At 41.7% G+C, this 13,573-nt stretch overlaps 1 protein-coding gene across 9 annotated transcripts in view; it reads right to left on the reverse strand.

Annotated features, from left to right (window-relative positions):
- Positions 1–1,201: 1,201 nt before the first annotated feature.
- The window catches only part of myo9b (myosin IXB), a 53,324-nt gene continuing 40,952 nt past the window's right edge, over positions 1,202–13,573 (reverse strand). For 4 of the 9 annotated variants that reach the window (XM_019871700.1, XM_019871696.1, XM_019871702.1 and 1 more), the window contains 16 exons: positions 13,299–13,417; positions 12,386–12,573; positions 12,173–12,280; positions 11,918–12,088; positions 11,770–11,811; positions 11,579–11,690; positions 11,410–11,483; positions 11,125–11,317; positions 10,888–11,016; positions 9,873–9,978; positions 8,339–8,470; positions 8,071–8,194; positions 7,831–7,881; positions 6,639–6,754; positions 5,934–6,073; positions 1,202–2,976 (listed from right to left, as the gene is read on the reverse strand). In XM_019871700.1, coding sequence (XP_019727259.1) covers positions 2,420–2,976; positions 5,934–6,073; positions 6,639–6,754; positions 7,831–7,881; positions 8,071–8,194; positions 8,339–8,470; positions 9,873–9,978; positions 10,888–11,016; positions 11,125–11,317; positions 11,410–11,483; positions 11,579–11,690; positions 11,770–11,811; positions 11,918–12,088; positions 12,173–12,280; positions 12,386–12,573; positions 13,299–13,417 — 2,362 coding nt within the window. In that variant the 3' untranslated portion in view covers positions 1,202–2,419. Of the gene's footprint in view, positions 2,977–5,673; positions 5,728–5,933; positions 6,074–6,638; positions 6,755–7,830; positions 7,882–8,070; positions 8,195–8,338; positions 8,471–9,872; positions 9,979–10,887; positions 11,017–11,124; positions 11,318–11,409; positions 11,484–11,578; positions 11,691–11,769; positions 11,812–11,917; positions 12,089–12,172; positions 12,281–12,385; positions 12,574–13,298; positions 13,418–13,573 lie in introns of all 9 variants that reach the window. The other 5 variants (XM_019871698.1, XM_019871705.1, XM_019871704.1 and 2 more) reach the window with 4 other exon arrangements.

A 13,573-nucleotide genomic window follows, 5' to 3' on the forward strand; every position in this document is an offset into this window, starting at 1 on the left:
CTGGGGAGGCTCCAGCACGGATAGTTTGGGGCTCGTCCCAAAATTTAAAAAAAAAAACAAGACGAAAAAAACGTTTTGGGTTTTTTTTTTGTGTGTTGTATTTATTTGGGTGTTCGCTTCTTTGTTGCACGAATATCTTAAAGTTCTTTTCATAGGAAGTCATGCCCCGCATGTAAAGATGCTTCTGATTAGTTAAATAATTCCTATGATTATAGTGGCACTTGATACCTTGTGAATGTGTTTTCTTATGGAACAAAAATGTTATTTGTGACACCATCGGCATCGACATTTGTTTTCTTCCAACAAGTGGAGGGAAAACATGCTTCAAAAAACCCAAACAATTACAATAGCTCTGAAATTGTCTGGCAACCAGTTCAGGGTGTATTCCGCCATCTCACACAAAGTCAGACGTAATAAGCTCCAGTTCAAACGCAATCCTAATGAGGACCAGTTGTATGGAAAATGGATGGATGGGTGTTGAAAAAAGCCTAAATAAGAGAGTGTGTCAGAAATGTTTATAGCCTGATGTTACATAAAATATATTTCAAATCCAAACTACAAATCACAAGTTTTCCCCTTGAAAGTAATCCCCCTGGATTCTAGCATGTACTCTCCTAGTCTTCAATTTCTTCATGAATTAAGTGGAGAGTTTCTTTCAGATTCCTGCACAGCTCAGTGCTCACGGCCATCTTGATACTGTCCATATCTTCAAAATGGGTGCCCTTGATGAAACCCATGTATTGATAGAAAAAAAAAAACACAGCCAGGTCGTGTAGATTCGTGTCATCAATCCCACTGTGAGGCTGACGTGCTAACCAGTCGACCAGCGTGCCGCCACCAGACAACTCATAATCAATAAATTTTACATTGCATTCATTTGTAATATTTGACATTTAAATATGTTGGAATGCAAGTACACATTTTTATAACCTCTAGGTACTGGTAAACATTGAATGCAAAAAAAAAAAAAAAAAAAAGGGTGAATTCTGCTGCTTAAATCATATTCCAAAAGGCAATAGTAATCAGAATACCATTTTTACACTAGTGAAGGCGCATAGAACAGATCATTTACTTGATTTTACCTTAATTACATAATTGTTGATCTGGCTGGATCGTGACGTCTCTCCACCAACACTTCATCTGGTTGTGCGTTTTATAAAGTGCAAGACGACCGACCTAATCAAAATACACAGCAGCAGTGGCAGATGGTACACACATCATGTTCTGTATTGTCATGTTAATACTAATAGCCATTACATTTGATGCCATTCAGTCCCAACCTTACACTCTCTTAATACATGACTTCTCTGTCAAGTTCAAAGAATACATCATTCAACAGCAGTCAGAGAAGAGCATTAGTATTAAATCGAAGTTGGCCAACAGGACGCTGCGGCAGAACATTTCTCATTCTGAAGTGAAGCAACATTCATTGTAGGAAAGTAAAGTCATCTACATCGTGGTGTGGTTCTTTCCTCTTGGTGTTGTTTGTTTTTTCTTTTTCTTTTTAAAGGAAAAAGTGGCATGTGCTGCTTGCGTCTCCTGTTGCTACATGAGGGCAACAACTTTCTAGCTGATGTTTGTTGTCCAGCAGGTCGAGTAGACGATGTGATAAGACACCTGTACAATTGGTCACAACATCAACAGGTTTCGTACAAATCAAGAAGAGTGAGACATCTCTCCCCCGCAAAAAACAAAACAAAACCAAACAAAACAGGTGAGCTAACACGTGGGGAATCTCTATCCCTTTGGGGGCCATCCATCCAGCCGACTTGAGGCAAAAAGCAGACTACATATATAATCTGAACTCGTCGCCAACCACTCACAGGGCACATGGAGATAGATAACCATTCATGCTCAATCTAACTGTTACATCATCGGTGACTCCTGTTGGGGCCTTTCCGTTTAGATTTTTAAGTCTTCTGTGGGCTATGCAGAATTTTAAAGAAAGAAATATAATGCGAGGATGGCAAAAAAGCTCAATCTTATGATTTGTTGGGTAAATATGTTCTGACTTTTCATTATGTTTTTAGAATTGCAATACTCTTGTGGGACACAGGTTCCCCACCCCTGCATTTACAAGTCAATAAAAACAGAAATTTTCTATCATTAAGGCACAATCTAGTATTTTTCAGTGAGCATGTTGGCCTCACTTTTTCATTCAGAGAACTAAGAAATGACAAAGTGCAACAGGGAGCTTAAATTAGCACAAATGATTGGGGGCGGGAAGGGGGGGGGGCATTTGCTGGTCCACCATTCGGGAAGCGACGCAAACTCAGTCCTGACCAAACAATAAGTACACTATTGAAAAAAATGTTACAAAAAGGTGCATGGCAACATGTCCAGTTATATTTACTGTCAATTCGCCTCTACAGATTGTAAAGGCTATTAACTCCCAAATCAACCAAGTTCTTCGTCCTGGTCAGACATCATTGTCCATGTAAAGTATGTCTGGGTCTGAAGAGCGTCTATGGTCCTCCAAGGCTGGCATCTCGTTGCACTGGTGTGGAGGACACTGTGCCGCCATGGAGATGGACGAGGAGGAGGAGGAAGTGGAAGGTGGGCAGGAGGAGAAATGGGTCAACAGGTCACACTCGGGCCTGTCGATGTAGAGGGACTGGGTGCTGTCTTTACGGCGGCCCGGTTGCTCCCTTCTCCTCACCAGGAAGTAAAAAGGACGCTTTTCATGCGGGCAGGAAGCCCGTCTTGGACCCAAGCTTGCGGGCTGGGGGAGGACACCCGGAGGCAGTTTAACCGTGTCCGGGATGACAGGGTTGCGCCGTTGCAGCTGACGCCTGCAGGTAGCGCTGAGTGGTTCGGACAGTGAAGAGGAGGAGCTGGACACAGAGGAGGAAAAGCCAGGAGGGGTGGTTTCTTGAAGACACACACGTCCACCAGGGAGTGACAGTTTCTGCGCCAGTTGGTATGGCTTGGCTAGGTGCATTGGCCTACATCTCCTCTGGTGAGGGCCAACTCCTACTGGAAGAGAGAGAAGACAGCATAAACATGGTTTCTTCAAAGATAATAGAAACAAAATAAAATGGTGACGAGAAAGGTGGAGGTTTTGAGGGGATCAGGCGGTCATGGTTCATGCAATATACTGTATTGTAGGAGGCTCAGTAAGGAAATATTTGACATGCAAAGGGGTTATTTATTGGACACAATCCACCAACAGACGCTTCATTAGGTACACCAACACTCTAAAATCACTGGCATCAGGTGGAACCCTCACATCTCCAAAACCATCACTCTCCAAGAACCGTTCCCCCCACCAAGAAAATTGTTTGTTGAGCCAATAGCAATGCATCATTGAAGAAAGCAAGCCAATTTCAACACTTTACATTGATCAATATTTTGTGAAAATAGCAGAGCCAAATAGGGACTGACCAAAAGTATAGAGTTGCGAAAAAATATGAAACTGATTAAAATTTGGACAGCAGAGGTTTGGGCCCAATGCCAGCTAAATGAGATGTGATTCAGCCTTTACAATGATTAAGAAAAACAAAAGAAACTACAGTGTATAATCGTGAATATATATCTGAAAGAGAAACTGAAGTCAAAAATTCCCTTTGCAATTGTATTTTCTATGTGCCCATCCAAACGGATTAAGAATAAAGCAGATTATACCAGTTTTCTGCAGCCATTTTGACATTCTGCCATTTGCAGAAATTGACATCAACGCGCCCTCCTGCTCGCATTGCAAATGTCAAGTGACCAAACCCAGGACACTTTGAAATCTATTTTAGTTGATAGCAGAGGGTGGTGGAATGTCAAAATGGCTGCCCCCTGAGTGGGATCATTAATCTGCTGAATTCTTATCTCACCAACGCAATATTAATCAGAATACCGTGTTTATTTTAGTGGGCGGACATAGAACATATTATTGCAAAGAACATTTTGGACTTGCTTTTCTCTTGAAGAAAGAGGTAGTGTATCATTTTGTCCCATGTTTAGAACTCTATTAGGGTTTTAAATAAATGTAAAAAAGGCGAAAAATAAAAACTGCTCGCCCAGTGCATGATTGCTCTGGTGCAACCCAATAGAGCCTAAATAATTAATTTACTGTTTTACCTCCCACATTCCAAAAACATGCACGGCATGTTAATGGAACACTCTAAATTGTCGCTAGGTGTGAGTGTGAATAGCTTTGGTTTTTCTATCTGTGCCCTGCGATTGTTCAGCATATCCCCCGCCTACTGCCCGAAGACAGCTGGGATAGGCTCCAACACGTCCGCAACCCTTGTGAGGATTAAGCAGATTTGAAAATGGATGGATGGACTATTATAACTGTACTGCATCTTGCCATGATTATCTTTTGATATTAAGGTCATTCTCTTTGAAAAGGCAAAATGTCTTACATTTGTATTGATATTAAATTTATAATTATGTCCCACACCTCTGGAAAACTGTGTCGTGGCATCTAAAAATGTAGTCACTCATTTGAAGATGAGAGAATATTGATGCTCAATTGGAGCAAGAATAAAAATCCGACACACTAATAATACTAGTGCCATACGATCATTGACATGAAATGATGGAGCAAGTGATGTAGCCGAAGTACTACTCTGCCCTCATGGAAAAGAAAAACATTATGACACAAAGTCACAGGGGACACATTTTGGAACGAGGTTGTAAATTAGTCAATAAGATACATGAGATATTACAGTCATTAAGTAGCTATTTTAAGTGTTTTTAAAAGAGGAGGTGTTTGGGGTTGCAGTATAAAAAAATAGTCGTATAGTGTTGGTAAAATTATCTTTTTTTGGGGGGTCCAACCCCCTTTAGGAAACATCTTGTAACTCTAATTTGAGTTCTTAGAACCCCTCCATCCGAGGAGCTAAAAACTATCTCAGGCAAAAGGCACCATCAATGCAGTGTCAATAATTTGTTGTACATTTACAGGCAGACTCACTGAATTAGTGAATTGCGGTTACTGTACATTCAAATCTTTCTAGTGGTTTTAAGAGTGCAAACTCACCCTTTGAAAAAGATTGAATTACCTCCATAAATATGGCATTTATGTTTATGTGACCTCTTTTTTAACTTCTCATCAAAATACATATTTTATTCTTGGGGGGGGGGGAAAATCCCCGTTGCAACAATTGTATCATTTGAACTGCTTTCTCGTAACATTGTGACGTTTTCTCTCCTGCTAGGGTCCTTACTAAAAACAAATATTAATTTGAACGTAATCACAGTTAAATTGGAACTACCACCGTACACAAACAACTTTTTTGATCTTGGGCAGGAGGAGAGAGGAGATGCAGAGATAGCAGGAAGACTTAAGAAGTTGAAAAATATTATTTCTATATCATCCGAACTGACTGCCAGAGGCGGTGCTTGAAGCACTGAATATTCCCTTCGCACGTATGCAGTCCAACTGTGCATACCAAAATATTCACTTGTGACCAATGGATGACCCGGGACAGGTATAAGTTCCGGTGTCACCAGAGGTTCGTTTCCTACAGAACCTTCTTGCTGTAACACAAGGATTCTGTGTGTCAAAATGCTCTGGCGGTCATTCAGGATTCATAGAACCTTAGTTACAGTCGTAACTGCTATATTTCTACAGAGGACAAATTTCTCTAGCAGATCCCATCATTTTCCAAAGGAAAATGTTTGCACATGCTTCTGTGTCATACATGCATAGACACAAACAATTGCTGGTGGTCCAACCTGCTTTGCTATAGAGCAGACGCCACCGCTCCCATCACCATCACTGGTCCAGACCTGCACCAAAAAAGATAGGAAGGGCCCACCCCAGCGGCCCCGAGGTCTGGTCAGAAACCCAAAGGCGAGAGAGAGAGAGAGAGAGAGAGAGAGAGAGAGAGAGAGAGAGAGAGAGAGAGAAAGAGAGAGAAAGAGAGAGCGAGAGAGAGAGAGAGAGAGAGAGAGATATGACAGGACGGACAAACTAGACACTTGACACAACTAACCATCGGGCTCCAAGTAGGCGGTGGAAGAACGCTGCTGCTCGTCTAAGAGACTTTCAGAGCTCAGTGAGGCTTCGGAGTCCAAGTTTTCCTGGTCTGATCCAGGCTGCTCCATCTCTGGTAACCGGCAGGCCAGATCCTCTCTGGAGAAGAGTTCGCATGTTAGAGAACCTAGACCCTCTAAAACTGTAACTAAGAGCGGTGGGCCAGTATAACTTTGAGAAGCCTCTGGTGGCCCCATCAGAATCGCTCAGCCATTATGAAAATGTAGCAGAATAATGAAACTCCGAGGTCATATTACATGTGGGTAAACATTTGCACACATAAAAGTACAATTAGTCTCTTAAAATGTGTTTCCTTCATTTTATCCCATTTTCTTCCCTGGATGCACATGGATTTGGCATGTCCCACACATCTCTCTGCTAACGACAGTGTGTTTATTAAGTGGTGAAATGATACTTAAAAAAATTCCTCATCATTGTCCACCCTGTCACTAAGCACTCGCATGTGTATTTTCCAGTTGCTGTCAATTTATAAATAGTGTGGGAGCTTGACCAATGTGTATTTCTAACAGCATAGCATATACAAAGGTATGTGAATGTGACATGTGAATTTCAATGGAAAATCCCAACTTTTTGCGGGGTGAAATTGGTCAAGTCTCAAAAGCACCCTATGGTCATAAATAAAACTCAAAGCAATCATGCTTACTTCTCCTGTTTGATGGACTTGATACGTTCCACCAAGTTCTTCTCAGCCTCAGAGTCCGAGTCTAGAGGCTCATTCTCAGGGACAGCTTTGAGGTCTGAACTGACTCTTTCATGCACCTGTGAAAGCAACACTGCACAATTATAACCCAATCAAATCGATCATTGGCCACATCTCTAGTCATGACAGCGGAACCTCTAAATTCAAGCTTCAGCTCTGTAAACATCCAAAGCAGTAGGTGGGGAGGGGGCAAAGTATGGTCTGCAAAGTATAATCTGGCTCACTGAGCATTTACCTTATCAAGAGCCCTGTAATTTTGTTGTATGAGTGTAGCTGTAGAGTTAAATACAGAAATAGCACCCGTAACTTGACACTACGCCTTTTAATACAGAGCATTGTATTGTCGTGAAAATACGGTACTACCATTAACTTCTAGTGACAATAGTATGACAGTCAATTAAGGTTTTGCTGTAAGTGACTGTTTTACAGATTCCACAATTTCCTTTGGGAAAATCAGTTTCAAATACAAATTGGAGGTCGGTTCAAAATTAGAGGTTCCACTATTTTTTTGGAAGATGTATCCACATGCATAATGTCAACGATATGTATGGGACTGTGACCAAGATCTGAAAGAGATGAAATGGTGTTAGTTAAGAAATAAGCAGGTTGCCTGATAGATTCATGCTTCTCCACATCAGTCCAACAGATCTATGAAAAATAATAACTTACAGCCAACCAAAATAGCCTGGACACATTCACCTTAAAGAAAGAATGAGGTGGGGACTTGACGAAGGCAAGACACAATCTGCAGCCAACCACTGAATACCACTTCCAGAGCTAACATGCATAATGGTCTATCAATTTCTGTAAGGCACTCTATGTCATGTCACGTCCTTTCAATAAGGAAGAACACCAACCTACTAGCATCTTGTCTTCAGAATAGCAATAGCCCCCCTTATTACAACCAACTACCAGAAACATGCAAACTACAATCAGTTAGTATGGAGGAGCAGGAGAGGGATTATTGGGGGGTCGGGGGGGGGGTGAAACCAAACCACGAAGAAAAAGTGGATATTTCATCACCCACATCTATCATGCCATGCATTGGTCAGCTCCTTTAGCATGGCAAACAAAGTTGTAGTAGTAGGCTACATCTGCTAGATCTACTTGACCAGGAGAACTAGATGATACATACCACCACTCCTTTATAAGGAGGTGAGAACCTGAGCGGTAAATGCCAGCAGTGCTAAGGAGAGACAGGGAACATGGAACTTTATTAAGCATACACCGTTGGAACAGCAGCATCTGGTGTTCCTTGAGAGTCAATAATATAGTTTAGGGTGACTAATTAGTTCGAGGAGGTGCTAACACTCAATGTTAGCACACTGAATGAAAGAAAAGCAAGTGACAATGAGGTTAGGTTTTATTCCCTCACCGTGTTCTTTCTCTTGAGTTTGAGCTGGTTGACAGCCAGAGCCTCTGCATACTCCAGCTGCTCGATCTCCTCCATCTTTTCATTGTAGCGTCTGATCTGCTCACTGATCAACATCTCCACACACCTTCCAGAAAGAAGGGATTGTGCACGTACAATGGTGTTTATTGCATTGCATTTCAATTGGAAAGTCCTCTTCGTTTCTTCAAAGCGATGCTAGACAATAGTCCTCCAACAGACAATAAAGAATGCATTAAAAAAGTGGTCTTACGTGGTGGTCTTGGCAACATCTTTCATGCTAAGAAGTGGGTCAGCGCCATCTGGGCAGCGCAGGATGCACGGTGCAAAGACAATAGCCAAAGAGTTTGGAGACATGCGGTTGTGAGTCTCCTCTTTACACACCCTGCAAGGACAAGTACAAAAATATCAATATGCAAATTTCCATGAAAAGACAAATGTTGAAAATACAAAAATCAATTCCACTGAAATTGGGACGTTGTACATGTACATAAAAACAAGATATAATAATTTGAAAATCCTTTTAAAGCTATATTAAATTGAATATTATCCCCAAAAAATTTCAAATAACACCAACTTAGATTATCCCACAGGAGAACAGGTGTCATTACTGTGTCTAAAAGGAGCATCCCCAAAAGGCTAATTTGTTCACAAGCAAATATGGAGTGAGGTGAGGACATTTTGTGAACAACTGCTTGAACAAACAGTATAACACATTAAGAACAATGATTCACAATGTACAATTGCAAGTAATTGAATGATCATCTACAATCCATAATGTCCTCAAACATTCACCAAATCTGGAGAAATCTGTAAACATAAGCGACAAGATCACAAACCAACACTGAACACCCGTGACCTTTGATCCTTTAGGTGGCACTGCCTCGAAAAAACTGACATCATTGGGTAAAAGATATTTCCCAGGTGGGCTCAGGAACACTTTAGAAAGCCAGTGTTAAAACAGATGCACGTTCAAATGCTGCCATGCATATTGAAAGCAATGCAGCTTCTCTGGGCCTGAGCTCATCTGAATTGGACTGATGCAAAGTGTAAGTGGGCTGTGGTCTGACGAGCCCACATTTCAAATTGTTTTGGGAAATCATGGATGTCGTATCATCCTGGCCAAAGGACCATTCAGATTGTTATTAGCGCACTGTTCAAAAGCCAGCATCAGGTACGGTATGAAGGTGTGCCCATGGCATGGGTAACTTGGACATCGGTGACGGTACCATTCATGCTGAAAGATACATACAAGTTTTGGAGCAAATCATGCTCCCATCCAAGCAACTTTTTTTTTCAAGGACATCCTTGCTGATTGCGTAGAAAAAAATTGTGCGAGTGCCAGACTGGCCTGCCTGCAGGCCAGACCTGTCCCCCTTCATGAAGCACAAAATACAACAAGACACCCCTGAGTGGTGAAAAACTGAAGCTCTACAAAGCAAGAACGGGAAGGAATTGCACCCACAAAGCTTCAACGAGTGCCCTCAGTTCCCAAATACCTATTGAGCGTTGTTAAAAAGAAGGGTGACATAGCACAGTGGTAAACACAATCATGTCCCAGGTTTTATGACGTGTTGCAGAGATCAAATTCAAAATGTATATATCTGAAAATAAATAGATGAAGAAATAAAATGTACCCGTTTGAACACTAAATATCTTGTCTTTGTCATGTATTACATTGAATATGGCTTGGAAAGGATTTGAAAATCATTGTATTCAGTTTTCATCTACATTTTACAGAATGTCCCGACTTGATAGGAATTGGGTTTGGAGGAATATATTTGGACCTGACGAGGTGGAAGACAAGCCTCTCCAGTGTGTTGAAGTTTGCCATTGGAAGTTCCTCCAGCACTTTGTAGATGGCATAGAGCTGCTCCTGCTTATCTGGCAGCTCTGAATACATAGAAGGCAATAAAACATTAGTCTGTAACAAACATGTCAAAAGGATGACATTTCAGATTTTTTGTGAGGTGATTTAAATGACAGCGCGGCTGTAATTGTCATATCTTGAGCGCAGGCCCAGGCCCGGGCCCACACACCCCCACACACCCCCACACACCCCCCCACACCTTTTGCCATGATGAGTCCTCAAATACTGTCGATTGAACGAGAACACAAGCTGCATGAGTGCTTGTGGTTGAATGCTACACGGTCACCTATCGAGGCAGCAGTCATTCATTTGAACACAGCGGTGATTTGATATTGCTATTTAAACACACACACACACACACACACACACATATATAAAAGCTTCTTTCATATTTAGCCTTGACACAGTGTCCTGACATTTGTATTTTGCTTGCAATGAAACATAAGCACATTAGCGGTGTTGGGCAGGCCAAACACAGTGTGTGAGAGTATTTGCTAAGGCCTGCCTTGCAATTCTAAAAACAAAAACTCAGAGGATGTGTTCTCAAAAGTTGGATTTGGCACCGAACCTTTTCTGTCACAATTTGGTCAACTATACTATTGGTCAGACCACATGTGTGGGTGTTCTTTTACAAATTATTGACTAATCTAGTGTTGAAAATGGCTTGCTGTGTGACAATGCAATATTAATAGTTGAACAAACATGCCGTTTTTGGGGCCCTCTTTAAATAGTGACGATTGTTGAAGTATGAGGATTCCGCCTGACACCAGCAATAAACATTTACCCACAAATAAACAACTGTTTGATCGTTACAGCATATCCTTTTAATCAATTTATTGTAGCCATCAGAAAACTGAAATTGCAAGAAAGGGCTTGCCCTCAGTTGTAAATAGGATAAGAAACGCAGCCTCCCTGGTCATAATCCTTCTCACCTACTGCATGCAGGAACTCATTATAATGTGTGAAGGTCATCAGTGGATCTGGCAGCTCTCTCAGCCACTGTTTCACCAGGCCTGTAACTGTGTGAATGGGGTAGTCTTCAAGGCACACAAGGTGGGGATCTGAACAACAACAAAAGACAAGGCGTCTCAATGTATTGAGTGCAATATGCACAAACTCCCCCATTGTGGGACCACTAAAGACAATGAAATGTGAGGAGTACACTTTACCGGTCTCCAGTCGCTGGTGCAGTTCTTTCATGCGGTTGGCTGAGCCAGACTTGCGGTAAATGCCCTCGGTATAGAGTCCCTGCATCTCCACATGCTCGAGCATCATCTCCAGGACCATGGGAACTGGGTTCTTATCGCTCACAAGGTGACCCACGCGCACACCAAAGTGCTGACCACCAGAGTCCTCGTCACTCTGTAGGTTTAACCCCGACATTCAGTGAAACGTCTCCACTTTGTCCCACATCTGTATCGGAACCGCATTCCTAAGAGAAGCGTTAAACATACCTTTTTGGCACAGAAAGTGGAGCAGTCCGTGACTATTTTACACAGGCACTTTTTGTGGCACACCATCTTACAATCTGTAAAAGAGGATTGTTAACATTCATACATACATTCCACTTTGTTTTTGTTACCCTGTACGATTTAATTACATTGATTGCGATATGAGACTCACAGCTACACATGTAGGCTTTCTCCATCCCCCAGATGTAAGAAGTGCACTGGTCACATGACTGCATAATGTTGACCTGATAGTTGACGAATACGTGATCCAGGGGGCTCTCCATCTGACAAGGCAGATGCAAACTCTATAAGAAATCACGTCTAATAACAAGCTGATGCACAATTTTAACTTTGTATGCTTACACTTTTATCTTTTTTCCGGCGCTTCTTCCGAGCTTTAGCAGGCTGAAATATAATATAATCACAGCGCAGCATATGTCTGTTATTCATCATGTATAAAATAAAAAGTCAAAAACAAAGTATGAGTGAGAGCAGCTTTGTGTTTTATCACCTTGGCAGGCTCGGCTTCCTCTTTCTTCATCTCCCCTCTAATGAAGCCATCTAGCACCGACTGAAACAGGTTGACCACAAGCTGGACTTCTCCTTTTTGCTTGTCACCAGCAAGGTGGATCACTTTGTTCTGGTAGCCTGTCATCAGACCTTTGTAGCCAATTGTTGGTTTCTAGTTGGAGTTAATAGGAGAGACATCGAGGAATACAAAAGTTGTCGAGGAAAAGCTAATATGTCATAGGGGAGAAAGACTTACAGGGAGAGAATACATGGCTTTAATAGTCTCTCTGAACTGCATGGTAGCCGTAACAAAGATGGCCTCTGTGGCTGACAGCGATTTCCCCCTGGATCGGAAATCATTGACCTAGAAAAGGAGGCAAACAAAAAAAACAACAACAACAGATCATGTCTTTTAGTTAAAATATTCCACACTTCATTAAAGGAAGCAACAAATGTCATTCATATGTACCTGGTTCCCCAGAAACTCATCAAGGTGTCGCAGCTCATTGGCATTGGTGATCTCCCGATCCAGTGAAGCATTCCACTGCTCAGAGACGCGCGTGGCACGGCTAATCTTTATAGTGGGGTTACGGCCCAAACTTTTATTGGCACGCTCTCCTTGGAACTGGGATGAATGTCTCAGTGGGTATCCAGATGCTGGGGTGTGAATGACGAAGTCATATTTGTCATTATAAAAAGCAATCAAATGTGGGATGAAAAGATTCTTTCTAAATTCTCGGGCTCCAACTGGACTCAGAATACTTGAAGGAAACCTAATCTATTTTCACAAGGCCCATTGCTAAAATAGTCACAGTGTTTTCTCAGAAAGCAAGCAGGAAGATTAGTTAAGACCCCATGAATAATAACGATACATCTGTGTTTTCTTTCTCACTTCGTGAAGTGTGATTGATTTGATTGGCAGCAGTCCAGCAGAGAGAAGACTCAAAACAGTGGAATTACAGTTAAAGCCCCTGAAGTTTTTGAATAACATGTTCTGCATGACGTAAAATGTCCACGGAACTGGAAGTTGACCTTATTGCAATGAGGGAAAAAAATTCTTGCTGCTTAGTCCAATATGCCACTTGGTATCGAACTATGAGACTTTATAAGGTGGATTCTGAGATATCTTTGTTAGTACATTTGAAGATCAAAATCTGAAAACTACATCGCATGCAACCATGAACATAGTGGTAATACAGTGCTGCCTGACAGACTTTGGAGCACGGCATTTTGGGATATGTAGCTAGCAGGACGTATGTATCAGTTTCACCTGCCACGTTGATGGTAAACAACCTTGTAAGGTGTCTTATCACCATGCATCAAACAAAAAAATTGACGAGCAGAAGTAGGATGAAAAATATGAAGTCGTGCGTATCATTTACCTTCCCCTCCTGTTGGCTTTTCGTTGAGAACCTGTGCAAGTGTCAAGTCTCCATTGTCGGGAGTGTGAGGCTCCTTGTGTGGTCGCTTTTTCAAAATCTTGCTGAGGAAACCACCCGGCCTTAAGGATTGACATTAGATTCTTTGTTAAGGAGTCAGTCAATATTGTGTAATCGTTATCTGTGACTTCTTAGCATGTCACCAAAGAACAATTCCATTTGTTTCAGTTAAAAAAAAAAAAAAAAAAAAAAAAAACAACCCCCCAACCAGTTCCACA

Source organism: Hippocampus comes, unplaced genomic scaffold (genome assembly GCF_001891065.2).
Source record: "Hippocampus comes isolate QL1 unplaced genomic scaffold, H_comes_QL1_v1.1 scaffold182, whole genome shotgun sequence".
In the NCBI taxonomy this organism is placed as follows: Eukaryota; Metazoa; Chordata; class Actinopteri; order Syngnathiformes; family Syngnathidae; genus Hippocampus; species Hippocampus comes.